This window comes from Psammomys obesus, unplaced genomic scaffold (assembly GCF_907164565.1).
Source record: "Psammomys obesus unplaced genomic scaffold, mPsaObe1.curated_primary_1811, whole genome shotgun sequence".
Classification (NCBI taxonomy): domain Eukaryota; kingdom Metazoa; phylum Chordata; class Mammalia; order Rodentia; family Muridae; genus Psammomys; species Psammomys obesus.
The window spans coordinates 6,809,759-6,833,425 of NW_026596091.1; the positions used below are offsets into that span (position 1 = coordinate 6,809,759).

Sequence of the window (23,667 nt, forward strand, 5' to 3'; positions counted from 1 at the left end):
GATATATAGGTCCACATTTTATTTCCAGGCTATATATTCTATTCTTATGGTTTATCCTTGGACCAATAATCATGCCTATCTACCTTATGTCATGTTTTCTTCATCTTCAAGGCCCCAGTGAACCATCTCACTGTCTACTCCTTCTGCCTATAAGTTCTTCCAGCTACAGGAGTGTTAGCTCCTGACATGGATGACTCAGGGGCAGAATCAGAAGTTTCAGCCTACTGCATAGATCTTAGGCCTTGGGAGCACAGAACCATCCATTGTGGTTCTGAGAGGGATGGGGAGAAGATCTCATCACTAGAACTAGAATAAAGGGGCTTTTTCTTTTAAACAGTAAAACCCATATGTATTCAATTAAAAACAAGAGTTGGGGGCTGGAGAGATGGGTCAGAGCTTAAGAGCACTAGCTGTTCTTTGAAAGGTCCTGAGTTCAATTCCCAGCAACCACATGGTGGCTCACAACCATCTATAATGAGATCTGGTGCCCTCTCCTGACCTACAGGCACACATGCAGGCAGAACACTATATAAATAATAAATAAATAAATCTTTAAAAATCATGGTTGGTTCTCCAGCAGGTAGTATCAATACATTGGAAGAATAGTCATAATTATGAGAAACTGTGGGGGGCTGCACTTGGTATATCAAGTAATAGTGGAAAATTGGCTTCTGTTCTCAGGATTCTTAGTCTTGTAGAATAAAAGATCTTATTAAGCTGTTCTGAAGCTGTAGCTTTTACAATTAATATACTTGTAGTTTCAGAAGATAAATTACTCTGTAATTATCAGCATTAGTTTAGTGGGAGGAAACTGAGTGTGTAGTAATGGGCTATTTGAGACACTTCAGTCACTGTTTTACCTGCAGCTTGGTCCTAGGTCTTTATTCAAGACGAGAGTGGGCTGTGTGTGTTCTTCCTTTTGGGCTTTCCGCCTAGCACACCACTTTCCTAGGAGACCGGTTATTAGAGGATGCAGGGTGCAATGCACATAGTGAGAGCCTTACAAACGCCATGTTTCAAGAAGGCGATGTAGAAGTTTGCTTCTTTGTGAATCTAATAGTACTTCCTGTATATACATTTAATTTACATTAAACTGTTTTTTTCCAGTTAAGTGAATAGAAAAATATTTTATGTCTATATTTGCTATATGATATTTATTAAGAAAGAATGTAATTTATTAAGAATAACTTTTGTATGGAAACCATAACTGTCTGTTCATTAATGGTGCTTAATATTTTTTCCTCCACAGTTCCAGCTCCTAATCTATATAGCCAGCTGAATGCACTACAGTTTACTGTAGATGAAAGAAGCATTCTATGGTTAAACCAGTTTCTACTAGATTTAAAACAGAGTCTTAATCAGTTCATGGCTGTGTACAAGTTGAATGACAATTCAAAATCCGATGAACATGTTGATATTCGAGTTGATGGCTTAATGCTAAAGGTATTGTATAACAAGTGACTGTGTATGTATGTGTGAAAGAGACAGAAAGAGAGTAAGAGATTGAGAGACAGAGACAGAGTGAGAGATTTAGAGAGAGAGACAGACAGACAGACAGACAGACTGACTCACTCACTCACCTGCCTCCTATGCCTCACAAGTTCTGGGTTTATGTAGAGGCATGTATACCACACACAGCTGAGAGCAAAGCCATTTTTATAGAAGTAAAACTGACTGAGAGTGTTATAATTTAAGGATATAACATGGTGTTTAGGTGTAAATAAGCTTAATTATGATCTTAATTTTTATGTTGAAATTAAAGATTGAATTTTGATTCTCAGTTATAGGAAATCTAAGAGATTGCATGTCCCCCCTTTGTGTATTTATGATTTTAATTTTTTATAACCTATAGTCATTAGACAGTAAGATACAACAGCAAAATGTAAATCTTTAGTGGGATGGCTCAGCAGCACAGTTTGGAAGGAAAACTAACTCGTGAACGTTGTCCTCTGACTTCCACACACTCTCTGTGACAGCAAATAAATAAATGTATGTTACAACAAAGGCTTTAAAAAACCTTTAGTCCGTTTTGTTCCCGCTATAGGATTTTTAATTTTTTTTTGTTCTAGAAAAGAATAAGTATACAACAAAGTTTTTAAGTTGTGTAAGTTGCATTTGTTCATATTATTCCATTACTAGTATCCATAGTTAACAAAAAAGTTGATTTTTATTGTAGGCAAGTAGTTACTAACGTGATCCATGTACATTTTTAAGTTTTTAAAGGGAAAAGACTAAAAGACAAAAGTTTAGTAAATAGACATGGACATAACTGAAAATTTATTGCAGGGTCAGGATATAACATGGAGTTTAGATAAATTATGTTATGGTATTATCAATTATGTATTATAACCTCTTTTAAAAACGATTGTGCAAGCCAGGCACGGTGGCTAGCCCACCTATAATCCCAGCACTCAGGGGGCAGAGGCAGCTGGATCTCTGTGAGTTCAAGGCCAGCCTGGTCTACAAAGTAAGTCCATGACAGCCAAGAAACCCTGTTTCGAAAAAAACAAAACAAACAGACAGACAAGCAGCAACAAAAAACATGCGCAAATAATGTTCCACATTTTCTGGCATAAGCAAAAATCTCAACTTAGCATAAAGGAGCATATTCTTTAGCAGTGTTTAACACAGAACTAAATAATGATGAGTATGAGTTTGGGCATGAGCAGTCCCCGGAAGCCACCCTGGGCTCTTTATAGGAACACTCAAAGACCAGATGCAGTTCACTGCTGAGAATTACTTCAGTAAGTCTGACCTATCATCTTAGTTTTCATTTTCTTAACAAATCCCCCTGTCTGTTTCTCCTGAGTGCCGGAATTACAGCCCAGAAAACTTAGTCTAGTAACATTTGTGTAGTCATTGGCAATCATTCAGTCATCTCCTAAAACATCGAATTTAAAAATATCTTAACAAAAATATTGAATATTGTTTTTTCAGATGTAGTTTTTTTTCCTGTGTACTCAAACATTTAGAAAGTTTTGAAAAAGCCACCTATTTATTAATCTGTTTATTCACCAGTGTACTGTGGTGCTGGTGTCATATCTAAGTCCTTGTATATTAGAGCATGCATTTTTATCAGAGAGCTACCTCCTCCACACCCATATTTTTATTTTCTGATTATTGTATGATTCAAAAATACATAATCATGAGCATTGCTAATACACGTGATGTCTTGCAAGAAGAATGTCCTCTTCAGTGGTTAATTCGCTAACCATCTTTTACTAAATTTATTAGAAGACTTGAGAGAGGGAGAAGTTTATATTTGGAGAGGAAAGATGTATTTTGGGGGAAAGTATCCATAAAAGTAACTCCAAGTCTTTCTTGTGTTTTATTTAGATGTAGGGATTTGTAAATTGAACTGAGTTATTTTCCCTTCCAGTTTGTCATTCCTTCAGAAATGAAACCAGGCTGCCATCAAGATCAGCCACATACAGTGTCTATTCAGAGCTCCGAAATGATTGCCACCAATACCAGGCACTGTCCAAACTGCCGACATTCTGACCTAGAAGCCTTGTTTCAAGACTTTAAAGATTGTGACTTTTTTAGCAAAACTTATACTAGATTCCCCAAATCTTGTGACAGTTTTAATCTTCTCCATCCGATTTTCCAGAGACATGCCCATGAGCAGGATACCAAAATGCATGAAGTTTATAAAGGGAAAATTATTCCCAAATTGAATAAAAACACACTAAAAACTTCTGCTGCTACTGATGTGTGGGCAGTGTACTTTTCCCAGTTTTGGATAGACTACGAGGGGATGAAAAGTGGGAAGGGACGACCAATAAGCTTTGTAGACTCTTTCCCTCTGTCTATCTGGATTTGCCAGCCAACAAGATACGCAGAGTTACAGAAACAGCTCCAGGCTTGTGACCAAGGGTCTCTTAATACCTCACAAAGTGAGTCCAGTGATCTAGCTGGCCGGATGAAGCGGAAGAGACTGCTGAAGGAGTATTACAGTACGGAGTCTGAGCCTTTGACAAATGGTGATCAGAGATCTGCACCGGAAACATTTTTAAAGTTTTCCTCTTCGTCTTCAGATGCGGACGTTCACGTCCTGGTCCGTGTTCATAAACATGTCAGTATGCAGATCAATCACTACCAATATCTGCTGCTGCTTTTCATACACGAGTCACTCGTTCTGCTTTCAGATACCTTACGGAAGGACGTAGAAGCCGTGACCGGCAGCCCTGCTGCCCAGACTTCCATTTGTGTTGGAATTTTACTGCGGAGTGCGGAGCTCGCCCTCCTGCTGCATCCAGTGGACCACGCCAGTCTGCGCTCTCCTGCTTCCGAGAGCGCGAGCCCGCTGCTTCCTGACTATCTGCCCTCAGAAGATGGAGGGTTTTTGTCTTCAAAGCGAAAGCAAGGTGGTGGCATACATCGAATTAGAAATGCTGCTCTCAATCACATGTCAGACAACAGGTCGATGAGTGTTGACCTTAGCCATGTCCCTTTAAAGGATCCTGTGCTTTTTAAATCAGCCAGCGACACAAATCTGCAAAAAGGCACCTCTTTTCTAGACTATTTATCAGATAAACATTTAGGGAAAATAAGTGAAGATGAAAGTAGTGGACTTGTTTACAGGAGTGGCCCAGGAGAAACGACACCAGAAATAAGTCACAGGAAAGGTTTGTCTTTCACAGACTCAGATAGTTTTTTGAACTGCGGAGATGACTCGAATATGCTGTCACTGGTCAGCCACGGCAACCAGAGCACACCTTCAAATACCGGAACTGGTAAGGGAAATGAAGCCATACGGTCCATCTTCAAAGCTGAAGACTTCCTTCCGGAAGTGGCTTCCCTTTCTGAGAACCCAGACAGTAGTAAAGAAGAGGCCCCCACAGCCAGAGCACTTAAATCCCAGCCCCCTCTCAGGTAATGGTGCTGTTGGAATAGAAGTGGTTTCAGATCTGTTGTTATTTCTTTGGCTTGTTTGTTTGTTTGTTTGTTTGGGACTAGAAAAACCTCACAACAAAATGTGGCATTGCTAGGATTGAGAGATTCTGATTTCAGAGTCTGAGAAAGCCTTTGCCTTGTACCTTTCAGTATACTTTGTAGACTTTGTAGCTTCTGGATGATTAGAGATCTACTAGCTTTACGGCCAGTTGTCTTCCTGTGTCTGCCCGGCTAGGACTCCAGTGTGCTCCTTTTGCCCTTGCCTCTCCAGGGCTGAGATAACAGCACTGCCCTCTCCTCACAGCCAGTAAGGATGTTAAGATGAAAGTCTTTTCTATACCTGGGGTAATTTTCTATTAATTTTTTTGCTGACAGTGTTAAACCTAAGGAACGTTGCCCACCCACCCCAGCTCCACTCTCTGTTTCTTATAAGAACATGAAAAGGAGCGCCTCACAGATCTCCCTGGATACCATTTCACTGGACAGTATGGTATTGGAAGAGCAGTTGGAGAGCTACGGAAGCGATAGCCATGTGTTGTTGGGAAGAGGTAAAGCAGCACACTGCGGGAGTTCCCACAGGGATGAACATTCTTTCAGGAAGTGCTACTGAAGGACTGAGAGCGGCACCTAACCGTTGTTCTGTATACCCAGCCCTGCACTCCTAGATGGAGCTTCCTGGTGGCTGTTCTGTTGCTGATGAGTCTCCTCACATCTTGTTCATTTGCATTTTTTTTTTTTTTTTACTCCATAAAACAAATTGCTCTCCCCCAAATACAAATTTGATCATGTTACTTTCTAATTTGTACTTAGGAACTTCTCATTGATTGTGAAATTTAGAATTCTTAATCCTTTTTGAAAATGTTCTTTGTGATTTGACCTCAGTTTAGTTTTCCTAAATGTCATTTTCTTTAGTTCTTTTAAAAAAATTTCATTTATCTGTCTATTGGAGTCTGTGGGGCAGGGTAGCACATGTTTTCACGGCGTGAATATAGAGGTCAGAGGACAACTTGGCAGGAGTTGTTTCTCTCTTCCACCGTGTGGATTCCAGGGGTCAGACTCATGTTGCCGGGCTGCGTGGCCAGTGCTTTTACTACCGAGCCATCCTGCTGGCCCCTCTCTCATTCTCCTGACCATGACAAATGTTTTCCACCTTAGCGTCTTACCTCTCTGTCCGAAAAGCTCTTTCACTTTTTGTACAGGTTACCAAAAATTCTCATGGAAATCTTACCCTGGACTGGGAGGAAGACTCTGGAATGTTCTGTGGGCCTCATCCACCACAGTTGGCACCACATGCCCCTCCTCTGGTGCCACATGTGGTGGAGAACTTGCTGCCTGTTCCACACTGCTGAGCACCAGGGTAGAAGCCAGTTGGCTACTTGGTTCTGAGCACAGTGCTGAGCTGGGCTTAAAATTTTTGTGTATTAGACTTCTGTCATCACAATTCTGTAATAGTTCTTTTACGGTATTTTAAAGTATTAACCTGTGAGAGACACAAAACATAATTATTTTATTCCTTTCCATATAGATAGATAGGTATTTATCTTGAGGTATTTCAAAGCACAACACACTGAAACATCTAGGTAGCTAGAAAATAATGGAGAATAATCACAGTGTATTGAATTCCTGTAAGAGGTGATTGGGAGTTGCTGTAAGATGGTGAAGAGAAATGGGGGCTCACACTGGTTAGTATGTGGAGCTGGGGACACATGAAGCTGACAGGACTTTCCATGGCAGCAGTGCTGCCGCAGCAGTAGGAGGTCTGTTTCCTCATTGTTGTTGTCATTGCTGTTTTACTGTATTTAAAGCTTTGGCATCTGTCCTAGTCAGGGTTTCTATTGCTGCAACAAGTCAGCATGACCAAAAAGGTTGCAGGGGAAGGGGTTTATTGGGCTTACACTGCTACATTGTAGTCCATCACTCAAGGAAGCCAGGACAGGAACTCAGACAGGGCAGGGATATGGAGGCAGGAGCTGGTGCAGAGGCTGGAGTGATGCTGCTTCCTGACTTGCTCATCAAGACCTGCTCAGCTTTCTTATAGACCCCCCAACCACCAGCCCAGGACTAGTGCACCACAATGGGTTGGGTCCTCCCCATTAAGAGAATGCTCTACAGGTTGGCCCACAGGACAGTCTTATGGAGGCATTTTTCTCAGTTGAAGTTTCCTCCTCTCAGATGACTATAGTATGTGTCAAGTTGACATAAATCTAGTCAGCACAGTATCTCTGGTCTTCTATTGTGGGAAATCGTTTATTTTCTAAGAGACTGTAATTTGACTCTGTTGCTTAGTGCTATTTAAACAAGGCTTTGCTTGAAAGAATTCAAGGGTCTAGTCCATTTTTTTTTATAAATATAAATGTAGTTGGACCATATGTAAACAGATTTTAATTCATTGATTTTCTTTTGTATCCTTTCAGCAATTAAAAGGAACTCAAATACAAGTTGCCAGAGCCCAGCAGAGAGTGTGAACACCAGTGCAAATATGCAGAACTATGGGGAAGCCTCTCCAGATGCCGTCAGCACTAACTCAGAGGGCGCTCAGGAGAGCCTCGATGACCTGGTAATCATCCCAGAGTGCTGTGGGAAGCGATGCCAGCTGTCCTTTGCCTCTGTGCCTGCGTGTTCAGGACCTTTGTAAGATGGCTGCTCCCACGCTGGATAGATTACTCTGCGGCTTCTGCTCCTGACAGTTCTTTCTGCTTAATCAAATGGCTCTTCTCCTGCCTTACCTTTTAAATTGGCTTTGTTTGCATTGGGGATGGGAGGGGAGTAGGTCTGTTCTTCATCTTTTCCATCTTCTGTCCCATTTATATTTTGACCAATATTTTTGTTCCTTTTGAGGATAATTTTAAAAGCTTAGTGGCACAGATGGTAGCCAGTCCTTATAGTGAAGGTCCTTCTACAAAGAAAGTAGGATGATAGTTTTTTTTTTTTAACTTTTTATTGATTCTTAGCGAATTTCACACCATGCACCCCAATCCCACTCATCTACCCATTCCCTCATACCTGCCCTCTGCCCTGGCACTTTTTCCTTAAAAGAAAAAAAATCTCATTGTGGAAGCTGTAGTGTGTCGCAGTGTATCCCACAGTGTACCCTTTTGTCCACACTTCTTTGCTTGAAAATGATCATTGCAGTGACTCACTGGTCTGGATCAAGGTTTCGGGCTTCTGCTACTCTTAATACTGGCGCCTCACTGGGATGCCTCTCGGATATCCTGTTGTTGCCCTGTGTCATGGACATCCTGCAGCTTTGGATCTGTAGGACCAGCCCCTTCATTCTCTCCAGCAGTTCATCGATGGGGTAGATGTTGGGGTGGGCCAAATCAAAGCCCTGGATCTGGGCCTGAGAGGTGTCTGAGCTGGTCAGCCCACCAGCTCTCCAGTGCTCACATCCTTGGGGTGAGTTCTCCAGCACTGCCTAGGCTAGATTCTAGTTTCTTTTAAACCTTTCTGACACAGTGAAATTTTATAAAAAAATTTAGACATATCTTACTTCTAGTGAACATCATTTATATGTGGAAATGTCATATTATCAGTCTTTGTAACCAAATACTTTCTCTTCACTGTTTAAAAACAAATGCAGCTGGAGTTTGTCTACAAAGATTGAACATCCTTTGTCTGAAATCTTGGGTCCCGAAGTACTTTTGGACATACTATTTTGTAGATTTATTTCATATAAATATGAGCTATCTTAGATATGGAACCAATTCTAAACCCAAAGATGATTATGTTTTGTAGATTCCTTATATATATAGCCTATAGGTAATTTTATACAGTCCCTTGATAGTCTTGTGAAAGAGCTTAATGTATGGATTTTTTTTTCTTTTCTTTTTAACTTGTGGCATTGCACTGGTACTTGAAAAGTAGCCAATCTCTTAATTTTGAGCTAGAGAGGCTCAAGCTATAAAATGTAATTATAAGCTCTGTAGGCCACAGGAAAGTTTGACTGATAAGTCAGAATTGTATTTGTAGATGTTGATACTTGTTTATTATTTCTTTAAAGTTGGAATTACATGGGATACTAACAGTATTTATATGTACAACTGTTGACAGATGTCAGTTGTGTTGTTTAAAATCACTGGTATTAATGGGGAAATTGACATCCGCGGAGATGATACAGAAGTCTGTCTTCAGGTGAACCAGGTGACACCAAGTCAGTTAGGCAACGTCAGTCTGCGGCATTACCTTAGTAATCGTCCAGTTGGTAAGGTTTCATTTTAAACTACTCTAACACAGAATACTTAAATGCGTTTTAAATTTATTTCGTGTTCTACCCATGGCTCATTAGTAGTTCTGTCTATGATTCAGCTCAAGAGAGACCATATTCAATAAGATGGCACAGTGATATTTCTTCTTTTGTTATGTGTATAGACTTCTATATGATACATAATGTATAGAAGTAAGTACAGTCTTGCATAATATCAGCATGTATGCTGTCACTTCCTTTCCTGGGAGGTAGAGGTAGAAAAAACTAAGCAGGGCTCTTGGGGGCTCACGGTGACTGAAGTGGCAATCATGGAGCCTGCATGAGCCTGAGCTAGGTCCTCTCCATATACGTTGTGGCCTGTGGCATAAATGCTGGGTTGTTTAGCTTGGGGCTTTTGTGGGACTCCCAACAGTGGGAGTGGGGGTATCTTACTCTTGCCTGCTCTTGAGATCGTTTTCCTGCCTTGATATGAGGATTTGTGCCTAGTCTTACTGCAGCTTCTTAGGCCATGCTTGGGAAGCCTGCTCTTTTCTGAAGGGAAATGGAGGACTAGTGGAGAGGTGGGGGTCAGAACTGAGAGCAGGGGAGGGAGGGGAAGCTGCAGTCAAGATGTATTGTGTGAGAGAAGAATAAATAAAAATAAAAAATTTAAAAAAGGCTCCAGGTCTTTTTTAATTGTTGTAACCAAAATACTTCCTCTTGGCTAATTGGAAAGGAAAGTGCCTGGAGTTTTTCTTTACTTTCTCTTTCCTTCTTACTCTGTTCCCCACATCACTTGCTGTGCCATGTACTTGTATTCTTTTGTTTATTTTGATGCTAGTTGGCATAAAAGGAAAATATTCCATTCATTCCTATTCACGGCTAATTGATCTTAGTCTTTCCGTTACTAGTACCTTTTTACATTGGATATTGTATAAAACTTTTATTGAAGTTTAAAATTAGTTTCTATACATTGTTGTTTATCTCAGTAAACCAACTCAAGTTCTTTCTTGGAACAAGGTCAGCTCATAAATAAGTGTAATTATATTTGAATTTCATATCACTTACTAATTTCAGTGTTCTTTGTGAATGTTTCAGTTGCATCTCATAGGTATACTTTCCCATTGTTTAAGACCCTAAGTGAGATTTGTTTCACCGCAGTTTCCTGGGTTCTTACAGAGACATTGCTGGATACTAACATGATGTTGAATCTGAAGTGTATATTCTATCAGAGTTTATCATGAATTTTCCCTATTATGAAAAAGTAGAAAACATAGAAAAGTTGCCAGTAGTATATTTGAAAATGCCTGGGAAAAGTGAAGTTATGGTGCTTATGATATATCTTATTTATCTTGCAGAAACATTTAAATTAAGAGAAAATACTGAAGCTGTTTCATAGATTTCTTTAGTATACAGTGCCTTTAATATTTTTACTATAATCTTAATTACATAAAATGTTCTTTTTAGTAGTGTTGCAAAGTTACAAGTTTTCATGTTCGTTTCTCAGGTTCTGACCAGAAAGCTGTAATTCATCCTAAGTCCTCTCCTGAGATTTCTCTGAGGTTTGAAAGTGGGCCCAGTGCTGTAGTACACTCTTTGCTTGCAGAAAAAAACGGATTCCTTCAGTGCCACATAGAGAACTTTAGTACTGAGTTTCTGACTTCTTCCCTTCTGAATATTCAACACTTTTTAGAAGATGAAACTGTTGCAACAGTAATGCCAATGAAGATACAAGTTTCTAATACAAAGATAAATTTGAAAGTATGTTAAGAGTTAAGTTGTTATTTTTGTAAATATTTGCATTACCTTTTCTGGACTTTGATTATTGTCTAAAATCATGCCTTCTGTAAATTATATCCTCTGTTAGAATTTATAGAAGGGAAATGAGTAAACTCTACAGTGAATGTTACAGAGATCCTTTTTAGAAAGAGAAAAATAGTACAAGCAATTTTTTTACTTACTAAAATTATATAGATAAACTTATAATGTCATGTTTATTCGAGTTGACTTTTATATTTCATTTATTTTTATAAGAACATGCCAATATTTTCTCTTCACTTGTAGGATGACAGTCCCCGGGGTAGCACCGTGTCCCTACAGCCAAGCCCAGTGTCTGTGCATATCGATCATCTTGTGGTGGAGAGGAATGATGACGGCTCTTTTCATATCAGAGGTACACTGAAGATGACGTCAGAGAGCACCTGACATACTGATAAGGAACCACTCACATGCTGGTTGTTTTGGTCACTCATTGTTTACTTTATGAAAATTTGCAGTGGTGATGATTGAGGGATGTTTTTGGCACATTCCACATTTTACACAATATTTATGTGTAAACCCTGGAAATAAGTCATCAGTAGTTAGCTTGATACCTGTTCTGCAAGTGTGCCTTGAATGAAAATAAGAAAGGCTTTTTGGTTTTATCTCCCTCCCTCCCGCTTTTTATTTCTCTCTCTCTAAATTCATGCCACAATGAACATGTGAAAGTCAGAGGGCTTTCCCCCAGGTATTGATTGGTTCTCACCTTCCATCTTGTTTAAGACAGTCTCTTTGCCCCTTAACACTTTGTACTTCTGGCTAGCTGGCCTACAAGCCAGGAATTCTCCTTTCTCTGCCTTGCACCTCCCCCTAGGAACACTTGGATATACAGTTGTTAACTTGTTAAGAAAAACGAAACTATGGAATATGCAGGTAAATGGATAGATCCACAAAGACAAACTTGGCATGTGTTCTTTTATCTGTGGATGTTAGCTTTTATGCTCTAGATAGTGTTTTATTTAGAATACCCACAGTGGTTAGGTAGTAAGGGACCAAAGGAAAGCAGGGTTTTTCCAAGGCTTCTTCCAAGAATATAAACAGTGGAAAACTAGAATGGGAGGATTAATAGACATGGGAGGGCAGGTTAGAGGAGGGAATATGGGAGTGGTGATAACTAACTTTAAAGGCCTTTTGAAAGCCATTTGGCCCACTACTAAAGACGCTTTCTAAAATATATACATATATACAAAGAATTTAAATACAGTCACCATATAATGAGGAAGACAGTACCCCAACTAGACATAATGCACTCATAGATAAAACCCCCAGAATGGGTTGCATCTTGAGTTGTTGGCTAGTGGGGTTCCGCTTTCCCCCTTAAACATTACAGTGTATTGTCAATATAGCATAAGCAACTTGGTTACTCTCCACATTTTGAAGGCTAGGTCTTTTGCTGAAGACACTGCATATTTGTGGCATAGACTATGGAGAATTGGAACTCGTGCTAAGTGGAAGCTTCCTTCTCCTAGCTAGCATCCATAGTGCTGGGCAGTGCTATGCACATTACCCAAGGAGAAAAGTGATCATCTATTACACCCAGCTACAGACCCTGTGAGCTACAATAATGACTTTCTTATAAGAACTGCCTATTGTACGAGTGGCATGAACATTGTGGCAGGAAGCAACCAATTTTCAATTGTATTTAAAGTCCATTCTATGGGCTGTTAAGGAGGTCAAGGACCTGAAACTAGACAGAACATGGGCCCTAGAGGAAAACCCACTTCAGTTCTAGGGGACTTACTGTCTTCTTCTGGCTTCCACAGGCACAGCATACACATGCACAGACACACATGCAGGCAAAACATTTATATGTGTGTGTGTGTTGTATATATTATATATATTTATATTATATATTACATGTATTCATAATATATATATTAAGAATAAAGCATCTTAAAAATGTAAATAGATTTGAAGCAAAGCCAAATAATTAGTTTTCCTGTTCTCTTTTGATAATATTTTGCTTTGGATTTCCTTGGAATCTGTCATCAAGATCAAAGACATACCTTTATTCTTTCCTTTAAAAGTTTTTTAGATTTAGTTCTTTTGTTTGTTAGGTTTTTGTTTGTTTGTTTGTTTTTTGTTTTGTTTTGTTTTGTTTGTTTTGAGACAGGGTTTCTCTGTGTAGCTCTGGCTGACCTAGGCTTACTTTGTAGATCATGCTGGCTTTGAACTCACACAGTGATTTGTCTGCCTCTGCCTGCCAAGAGCTGGGATTAAAGGATTCTGTCACCACATCAGGCTTTAGATTTAGTTTTTTGTTTGTTTGTTTTGTTTTGTTTGTTTTGAGACAGGGTTTCTCTGTGTAGCCTTGGCTGTCCTGGACTCCCTTTGTAGATCAGGCTGGCTTTGAGCTCACAGAGATCTACCTGCCTCTGCCTCCCTGAATGCTGAATACATTTAGTTCTTAAGTGTAACTCTTTAGCTCAACATGATAAGTGGGAGTTGGTGTTTTTGGTATGTTAAGGAGCACAGACATGGATTGAAAGATCCCCGGAGGGTATCTTCTGTCAGAGAGACCCCCTCTCAAAGAACAACGAGTCTATTCGGATGTAAACAGCAAGAGGCTTTTATTTTGATTCACGAGTACTCGGGGCAGCAAGGTCACTCGGGAGGAACCTTGCGCGCCCCCTAGATGGGAAGCTGGGGTTTTTATAGGGTTTTAGAGGCAGAAGCACTGGTACAGAAGCGAGAGGGCATGGTTACAGGGGGCTGATTGGTACGTTTACACGAGACCACAATTTGCGTCAAAGTTTGGCAGGGGCACCAAGATTTCAGGAACTGGGTGGTCAAGGGGGGTAGGATGACTCCTTGACGTGGCCCGCCACCTGTTATTTTGTTTTTCCCTATCTTAGCTGAAACAGTCTCACAGATATCTATGAGAGTGATTAACACAAACTGTTTTTAGTATGACTGGGGCAGCCTGACCACAGATATCCCAAGTGGGTGACACAGCTAGGATTTCTCAGTAATTTTCCAGTTTCTCATCTGGCCTTCAGAGTTTTATAAAACAGTGGTGTCTCACAAAATGGCGTTAGCCATGTTTAACTTAGTGTGAGGCTGGGGTCTTTCATTCCCCCATTTTCTTTTAACTTAGAATGGAATCTTCCATTCTCGGGCCTAGGAAGAATTAACTTTTGTCTCCTGTTGTTTGAGCTGATGATATTGTTGGGTCAACACCAACGCTTGTCTTGTATGACAGAGAACCGATCTTTTATGAACTGGATCAGCCAATTTAGAATATAAGGCCCAACTAGTAGAATCAGGAGAATTATGATTAGGGGACCCATAATGGAGGAGATCAGGGTGGTAATCTAGGGGGACCGACTAAACCATCTCTCGTACCAGCTCTGTCCTGACTCAAAGAATTGTTGTCTCTGTCTGAGTCTTTTTCTGAGTTTAGCCATGTTATCTCTTATCAATTTAGTATGGTCAGCAGCTAAGCAGATGTTTAAGATAATAGCTAATGTCAGGGAGCCACTTTTGACTTAGCATTTCAGCCTGTTAGGGGGGATTTGGGCGGAGATCCGTCTTCTGGAGCTTCTTCATGCTGATGATTGGATCGTTGATATCTCAGTTTGAAAGAGGCTGAAATGCTAGTCAAAAGTTGGGGAGAGTACATGGGTAAAGATTACTAGGAGCCAGTCAAAGGCTGGTCAATGAGGCAGTCCTAAGCATCTGGTCAGTTGATCCACCGGAAAAGGCAGGGAGCAATCAGGTCAGTTTCTAGGAAGTCCAGATCTCAGCTTGTAGTCTATAGCTGATCCCAGAACAGAGTTGAACAGGTGAAAATCTGCTGAGACAAATTTAGACTGGAGACAGAAGTTAAAATTTATCTATTAAATTGGAAAGATTAGGGAAAACCTCATCTGTGATCTTTTTGAGCTATGTCAGATCCAGGTCAAATCCTGAAACTTATATGAAATTTTTAGTACACAAAAGGAAATGTATAATTTTAAATACTCAGAAAAGTAACATATATATAACTTAAGTGTGTCTACGGTAACATTTTTGTGGGCATAGCTGTTGGTAATTAGCCACAAATGAAGCTTGGCCATTTTTTTTATATATTTAGCATCTTTTAGTCCCCATCTCTATGTTTATATTGGAAAGTTAGGCAGAAACACATTACTGGCTTTAGTGTTAAACCCTGGATGTTTGATTTTTTTTATTTCTGTGTCAAAATCTATCTCAGAAATGGCAGATATTAAGAATATCATATTAAAAGCTATGACTTTTGTGTCAGATATATACATTAAACAGATGTTTTTAACATGATGAGAAGTACCTTTAAGTCTATCTCTAGAAGCCAATCAAAGGAAATTAAAATCTCAACCTGGTGACTGAATAATAAGCAGTCAGTGTTCTATCAACTTATCAGAATTTTATTAATAAATGTCAAAACTCTGAACTTCTGAAATCTCATAACATAAGCACAACAGTAGCAAAGAGGGGGGAGAGATCTAAAATATCTCTCAATTTTAACATGTTTTAAACTATTTTTATCAACTTAGACACTCTAATTTTTTTGTATTTATCAACCCTGAAACATTTTTTCAGACCAAATAATAACATTTTAGATTTTATAACCTAAACTCTTATATCTTTAGACTCTATATAGGCTCTGTATTATTTTTTTAAATCTAGCTATATATCTTAAGACACAGATGACTAACATGAATTCTGTGCGCAAGGCAAACCTGTTTTTTTTTTTTTAAGAGATCTAGTACCCAGTAGTTTTAGCTAATTTAGCTAATGAACTAACAGTGGATCTAATTGTCTTTTTTTTGTGTACAAGATCATGTCACCTGTAGGTGTCTTGATTTCTTTTCCCTGCCCAGGTGCAACTGCTAAGAACTACTGAGAACAGACATCCTTGTCCTGTTCCTGATTTTGGCAAAGAGAAAAAAATGCCATTAAGTATATAGCTGTGGGGTGTCTGTTAATACCCTTTATCACTAAGGAAGTTCCCCTTGAGTTCTTAAGTTGTCTATACTTTTATTGTGGTAAGGTATAGATTTTCTCAGTATCTCCTTTTTTCTTTGAACTTTTTTGGTTTTTCAAGGCGGTCTTGTCATTATAGCCCTGGTTATCCTTGGACTCACAGACATCCGCCTTCCTTTGCCTCCCAAGTGATGAATTTTTTTTTTTTAATGTAAGACAATCTTGCATTCCTTCCTACTTGCCTAGGGTCTTATATTTTTATGTGTTGGTGTATATGTTTCACTTTGCTAATATTTGGTACAGAATGTTTATGTCTCTGTTCACAAGCATCTTGATCTTATGTGTTAATTTCCTGGCCTGTTGTAATTGTTTTGGGATTTTTTTTGAAAAAGTGAGTGTTCCTTATTTCTCTATCATAAACTACTGCCTCATACTAACAGAATTCTCATCTTAAATTCATTTTTCATAAATAGGACTTTAAAGATCATTCATGTTTACTTGGAATTGTTATCTGAGCATTTTGTTTGTTTGACCAGATTCTCACATGTTTAGCCCGGGGACCAGTTTCAGAGACAATGCCCACAGTGATTCAGTGGTACTGACCCGGGGGCCATGTGATGTGAGGAAGCAGCACAGTGTCACCCAGGCCACCCAGACAAGCCCAGAGGTCCCTTCCCCTTCTCAGTCAGCTGACTCTCCTGAGCACCCTCTTGGCATTACAAGGGAACAGGTAACAGGAAACAATGTATGCTTAATTCCAGTACTTAACATACTGTAGTAGTAGTAGTTAAAATACCTTTGATGTATTTAAGTAAAGCTGTGTGTAAGCAGTTGATGCTAGAGTTTTTAAGAAAAAAACTTCCTCTATTTTCATGAAATGCTATCAGAATTTTTCTGTCTTAAAAAAATTAGTTTTCAAGTTTGTATACTATATTTAACTTACCATTGTATAGCATATTTTTCATGATTACATTTGCTGCAAGTGTATTTTAATGGCTGGATGATGTGATGTGGGTATATTATCATTTCTGAATATTTCATTTGCCGTTTCTTAACATTCAAGTTGCTTCTGATGATTTGAAATTATACATAAGTAAAATGTTCTGCAGAGTTTTAATTCTCTATGGTAGGATGGTAGAGGAATTCATTGATCTGTTCAAGGATTTGCTGGACAACCCCTGACCCGGTGTAGGAACTGAGCACTGTAATTGATCTTTGTAAATATAGACTGTCCTTGGTTTTTATTATATCTGCATATGTAGTGCATCTGAGGGCAAGAGACCTGAATTAAATCTTAGAAACTTTTGACCATCTGAAAGAAAGTGCCTTTAGGAATATTCAAAGCCTGAGTCTGGAGATAGGAGAGACTTGTTCTAGACCAGGTTATCTGATGTCTATGGTCCAGTTGAATTATAGGAATAGAAAAGATCATCTAAGAGAATGACTTAAGTGAAAGAGAAAGTGACCAAGTATGAAATCTAATAGAATGTGAGATTTTTAAGGGTTCTTAGTAAGAGGTGAAAAGAACAGGTTGGAAGATGTAAAGATGAAAGAACGGACATAAAGCCAGAAGGATAGAGGATTATGAAGGAGAAAGGAGGTCAACGTGTCTGGAGACACAGAGGCCCAAGGATATTATGGTGAAACAGTTAATTAGTATTTTGAATTACTGGGTCAAAATTTAGGAACACTTTTAATTGCATAGTAAGTGCTTTCAAATAGCTCCTGGAAGCAATTTTCAGCTCAAGTGGATTCTCACCAGCACTGGGTGGTTTACCATTCCGAGTGATGCTACAAGAAAGAGTTACATTTTCCGGAAGTGATTAAAGCCTCTTGTTTTCTAAATGTGTCATTTCAGCTCATGAAGGAAAATGAGTGTCTTAAGAAGGAGCTGGCTCGCACCAAGACAGCCCTTGCGGAGGCTCACTCGGCCAGAGATGAACTTCTCCATCAAATGAAGCGCATGGCCCTTGAGTAGCTGCAGTGGCTGCGAGGGTTTGGATTGGAGCTCTGGAGTAAAATGATTGTTTAAAACTTGATGTAACCAGTTAGTGGGAGATTTCCCTTTACATGAAATAAAGCAAAACAGCCTGTGGTGAAGCGATGACTGTTCCAAACCCGGTTTAGAAAATATTGAGTACCAGCGGTACAGTGTGCTGGTGTGGCCTAGAGCAGGCAGCACACACGGTGACACGATTCCATACCTAGTGAAAGGACGTCTGCTCCTCATTTCAGTGTCTCATCACAAGAAAAGTGAAGACCTATTGTGCTCATGCAGACTGCTGCATTTATTTCTCTCTGTTAATAATTTACTGTTATTTACAAGAAAAAGACGCTTTTAGGGCTAGTAGGCTTACATTTTAAATGTTATTAAAATTATGTACTTAATCTATAATTATTTAATTGCTGTAAAAAGTCCAATCAGATTAATAAATTATATAATTACTGAGTTTACAAACTGAAACCTCTTGACCCTACCAAGCTTATAAAGTAACTTGAACATGTGAAAAGAAAGGCACCTTAAATGATGAGTGAGGTTTGAATAAAGTACAAATGTAAAAATAAAAAGCACAAATATTACAGTATATGGGCAAGTGACTTAAAAGCATTACTTGTACATTCCATTAAATGTTTATCATTAGAAGTTAAAACGCAATTTATCTTGCTATATTTGGTAGTATTTGTAACTATAAAAAATTTAATTAGTACTATTTTAATATTTCTTTATCTTTCCTCTTTAAGGAGAATGTTTTCAGAGAATTTGTTTTTCACGCACAGAAAGCAATTTCATACCATTCCTGTAGTATCATATTACACATGCTTGCTCATATGACTATATAAAGCTAGTTTTGATTAAAATTCTGTGATGTGTGTCTGTGTGTGTTTATATGTGTATGCACACACAGACACACATACAGTCTTCTATAAGAGTCATTGGTAAATTTTGAATTCTATTTTCTATGGGTTAAGGTTGAAGACAACATGAGAGAATCATAATTATGAAATAAAGTACATGAGTATTTTAAGAAACAGGTTTTTGAAGACAATATATTTCTGATAGAATTAAAGTAAGTGGTGTCTATTTTAAACTTCACATTCCTAAATATAACTATATATCCAGATAGGCCATGCAGCAGCTGGACTGTTCTTTCTTTAAGGCACTTGGAAATCCTGGTCCTTGCTGTGACACTCATGGTGCTTTGCTCGTTGGCATGACTCACAGCCATCCCTGCATCTGAGGACTTGGCAGAAAATATGTACTTCATGACATTATGTGTTGGGGTTATTTAAGTTTTATTGTGAACAGTATTTACCTCCCCTTTCCCCATATCATCCTTTTCAGTTGACATCCTTTGAAAATATAGGCGTTGTTTGGGAGCCAGCATACAGCCAAGAACAAATGAAATTGTTACCATGTTACCTCAGAGCATTTATACCACCGTGTTAAAACTTTGTTACTCTAACCTGTATGTAGCCTTAGATTAAGCACAGAGGTCTGATTAGAGCTTGGAATGTATAGCCTGCTGACCTGTGCTGTCTCCGTATGTGTTCAGCAACACAGTCTCATAAGGGAGGGATGTGAACTTCTGAGCTGATGCTGTTTCTCAGGACTGACCTGTTCTACATAAGCAGACACTTTTTCTATGGAATCATGTTATACTGTTTAATGTGACTAGACACTGAATGTTTTCCTTATTTCTTTAAAATGTATTTGGCCTTGCCACGAAATCATATAAACAACAGAGGTGATAATATGCCAAGTACTCTGTATGCTTTGTCCCATTGTTGTTGTTGTTGTTATTACTATTATTTTTTTTTAAATTACTGTTTTAATAGTCGTTTAAGATTCGGGAAATGTCTCAAAATATTTTGTGCATTTCTGCTACAGACACAGAAGGTCAGTTTGACTAGGCTGCTGGGAATTGGAGAGGAAAGAAACCTTTGATTTGCAGAGTGAGCTGACTAGAGCCGCACTTAATGATGGGGTTTTGATTTAAAATGCACTGTTACGTGCTTTGTTTCAGCCCTCACCCATTTGCAGGCTTTGCCAACACAGGGTAAAGGAGGAATCACTGGCTTACCTTTTTCCTTAAAGAAGACTATATGTTTTTTTAAGATTTTATTTTCATTTTTAATTGTGTGTATCTGAGTGTGCATGTGAGTGTAATTAATGCCCATGGAGGCCAGAACAGGGTTTTGGGTCCAGAACAGGGTTTTGGGTCCCTGGGGCTGAAGGAAGCAGTAATTGTGAGCTTTCTGATGGATGCTGGGAACTGCACTTCAGTCCTCAGCAAGAGCAGTGCACACTCATACCGCTCTCGTGTCTGTGTGTGTGTGTGTGTGTGTGTGTTTTACATGTGCTTAGGGATTATTTTGTTAAACTCCTTCCTGCCCCATTTGGGCTAATGGAGCTTTTCTTCTGTCTTTACCCCCTCCACCCAGTACTTTGACAACTGATTTTTTTTGTTGTTGTTGTTTAAGTATTTTATCTATTTTGAGTTGATGTTTTCATCTAGTGTAAGGTTATGGTCTGAGTTCATTCTTCTGCATCCAGTTTCCCCAGCACAATTTATTAAAGAGGTTGTCTCTTCTCCATTATATTCTTGGTAGTTTGGTCAAGGACTAGTTACTTACAAATTCACAGGTGTATTTCTGGACTTCCTATTTGTTTCATTCATATTTGAACTTGTATCTTTTTCTTTTTCCTAGTACCTCACTGTTTGTGTGTGTGTGTGTGCGCTCCTATGTGCACTTTGCTTTTCAATTTAACATCAAAAACATTTTTCAGTGTATTATAGTTATTTTCTCATATCTTAGAAATTCAAAATATGATATTAGCTGTGAGAGAATAGTATTAGTATGAAAGTTATGCCTTGCCTAACAATACTGCATTAACTTAGTTTAATCAAGATATTAATTTCTTTTTTAGTATAAAATTCTTATTTTTTGAGGATTTCATACATGCATACAATGGTTTTTTGATGATACTCCCCACTTCTCCCAATTCCTCCCATATCTACCCCTTTGTCAGCTACTTTTCTGTTCCTGTGGTAAAACACCATGTGCAAGGCCCCTTAGAAAAAGAGTTAGCTTGGGATTAAGGTCCTAGAGAGTTAAAATCCTGTGGCAGTGTAGAGGCAGCAGTCCTGTGGCTGGGATAGCTGTGTTCACAGTCTGATCTGAGCAGGAAGCTGCGAGCCAACTACAAACTGCCTGGCTCTGTGACATGCTTCTTCCAGCTAGGCCACATTTCCTAAACCTACCCAAAACAGCACCACCAGCTGGAGACCAAATATCCAAACATCTGAGCCTGTGGGCATTCTCATCCAAACACCATGGCGTGCAAGTTATCTGTTCCAGTGTATGTTCAGTCCTGGCCCCAGAGATGGTCACCTAGATCTCATGCCAAGACACATTTCCTCATTTCATCACCGAGTCCTTATGTTTACTTTGTAAACGACCTTCAGGTTTGTCGGCTTCATTTCTCAAGAATTCCCTGACCTGAGCTACCATCATCAATTTTATTCTGCACTGCGACAATTGTCTCCTAACTGCCCTTGCTATAGTTACTCTGATTCTCCTTGGACTCCTGGTGTTTAAACAGAACTCTCTTCACCATATGGTAACATTTTTATTAATTCTTTGATAATTTAGTACAATGTACTTTGATAATACACAGCCCCTTCCCTATACCCACATCCTACCTCCCTGTACCCAACTTTATGTCCCCCACCCATCAAATCCAGTTTGTTATTGGCCAGCTACTCCTGGCGTGGCACTTGCCCTGATCTGTGGTCAGTATACCAGGGTCACACATCATTAAACAAAACTGACTTTTCCATAAGCAGTCAGATGCCAATAGCTTGTCAGCTTGGCGTGGGACTTGGTTGCATCCTTTCAAAATTGCTGTGAGTTCACATGTGTATCGTATCAGGAGGGAGAACTAACTGTAAAAGCCTTTTGAAAGAGCCCTATGGGAACCTACTAACTAGTATAGTAGTTTCTAAAATATATACACATGTAAATAAGTTTAAAGGGAGTTAACTTAATAGTGTGTGGGGAATAACACCCAACTAGACACCACGTGTGGCCTTTTACGCAACTTTAATCAAAGCCATTCTAGTCCCCAGAATAAGAACCCTTCAGTAGCTTGCATTGCTGTTCCAATGACAAGTCTTTGACCTCATGTACAAGTACCATTGTCCAGTGAGCACTCAAGAGGTCAGGACTGTACACACACCCTGACAGCACACCTAAAGTACAGGTTAGCTTGCATTCTCATTACCAATTAAACTCATTTTTTAAAAAAGCATGTTTTTCTTTGCCTTCTATCCTTGTTGCTCTGCTCTAAGCATTTAGAATGAAAACTACACACTTTGTGCACATGTGTTTTAGGGGCTTAAGATATATGACCTTCCTCATTGCCTGGATAATTCCTGTTTGTCTCAGATCTTAGCCCATCCGTCATTTCTTAAGGGATATAGTCCCTGGTTCCTTAAGACCAGCTGTTATACCTTCTCACTTGACCACAAATCTCTACTGCTTTACGCCTTTGTAATTTTAGGTGTGTCTGATTAGTGTCTGACCTACTTGATCGTAAACCCCATAAGGACAAGGAGGGTTTTGTCATTGCCATTATTAAACTTTGTATTTCTCAAGCCTTATACAGCACTTGGACATTGGTTCTTAGTAAGTTTATTGAAAGAATAAGATATGGAGTTGGTTTTCAGGTATTAGAGTTTTTTTCCTTAGTTGGATTGAAGCAATTGAACATGGGTAGAAAGGTAGTTAGATATTGGAAGAGAGGTTGGGGGCTCTTTATGTCCACAGTGGGGAAAATGTAAAGTAGCATCATGGGAATGTGGGTCATCCTATTACAGATTTGGGAATATCTGAGTTTCTGGTTGATTTGTCACAGGTGGAAAATAAGCATGTCACTGTGGTACTGCTACTCAGAAGTGTCATCTGGCTTTTGTTGTGACATATGGTGTTATGGCTGTTGAGATCTGCCAGTCCCATTTGCTAAACAGAGTGGAAACAGTCCAAGCGAGCAGCATCTGAAATGCTTTCTCATTGGGAAAGTGACTGATACTCCGAATTTCAGTTGTGCCTAATTCCTTAAAGCACAAATAATCTTATTTTAGCTCATGCCTAGAGGCACTGTGCCTCTAGGGTCATATGTTCATGTGTGTGGAGGCTGGAGGTTGATGTTGGCTGTCCTCTTGGATTACTCCCTACCTTAGTTTTTGAGACAGGCCTCTCACCAAATCTGGATTTGGCTAGGCTGGCTGGCCAGTGAGCTCCAGAGACCCACCTGTCTTCCTAGCACCAGGATAACAGACATGCGTCATCATGATTGGCTTTTTAGAAAAATTATTTATTCTCTTATACAGTGCATCCCAGCTTCCCCTCCCTCCACTCTTCCCAGTTTTTCCCCTCCCCTCCACCCTAGATACGCTCCGTACTCCCCCTGCCTATGCCCCCTAGAAAAGAGTAGGGGACCTCAACCTCATGGACACAGCATGAGACACTGCAAGACCAGGCATGAGACAAGCCCTCACATCAAGGCTGGGCAAGGGAACCTAGGAGGAGGAAAAGGCTCCCAAAAGCAGGCAAAAGAATCTGAGATAACCCCATTTCCACGGTCAGGAGTCTCCCCAAATACCAAGCCAACAACTATAACATACATGCAGAGGGCCTAGTGCAGACCCATGCTGGCTCTGTGACTGCCACATCAGTCTCTGTCAGCCATGCTAGGCTTCCTTCCTTCCTTCCTTCCTTCCTTCCTTCCTTCCTTCCTTCCTTCCTTCCTTCCTTCCTTCCTT

General features: G+C 39.5%; 1 protein-coding gene across 3 annotated transcripts in view; it reads left to right on the plus strand.

Moving 5' to 3' along the window:
• The window catches only part of Bltp3b (bridge-like lipid transfer protein family member 3B), a 66,972-nt gene extending 49,027 nt beyond the window's left edge, over nt 1-17,945 (plus strand). For all 3 annotated transcript variants that reach the window (XM_055627835.1, XM_055627836.1, XM_055627834.1), the window contains 9 exons: nt 1,250-1,443; nt 3,380-4,875; nt 5,272-5,444; nt 7,311-7,453; nt 8,947-9,097; nt 10,587-10,840; nt 11,144-11,252; nt 16,378-16,571; nt 17,700-17,945. In XM_055627835.1, coding sequence (XP_055483810.1) covers nt 1,250-1,443; nt 3,380-4,875; nt 5,272-5,444; nt 7,311-7,453; nt 8,947-9,097; nt 10,587-10,840; nt 11,144-11,252; nt 16,378-16,571; nt 17,700-17,819 — 2,834 coding nt within the window. In that variant the 3' untranslated portion in view covers nt 17,820-17,945. The remainder of the gene's footprint in view (nt 1-1,249; nt 1,444-3,379; nt 4,876-5,271; nt 5,445-7,310; nt 7,454-8,946; nt 9,098-10,586; nt 10,841-11,143; nt 11,253-16,377; nt 16,572-17,699) is intronic.
• The last annotated feature ends 5,722 nt before the right edge of the window (nt 17,946-23,667 follow it).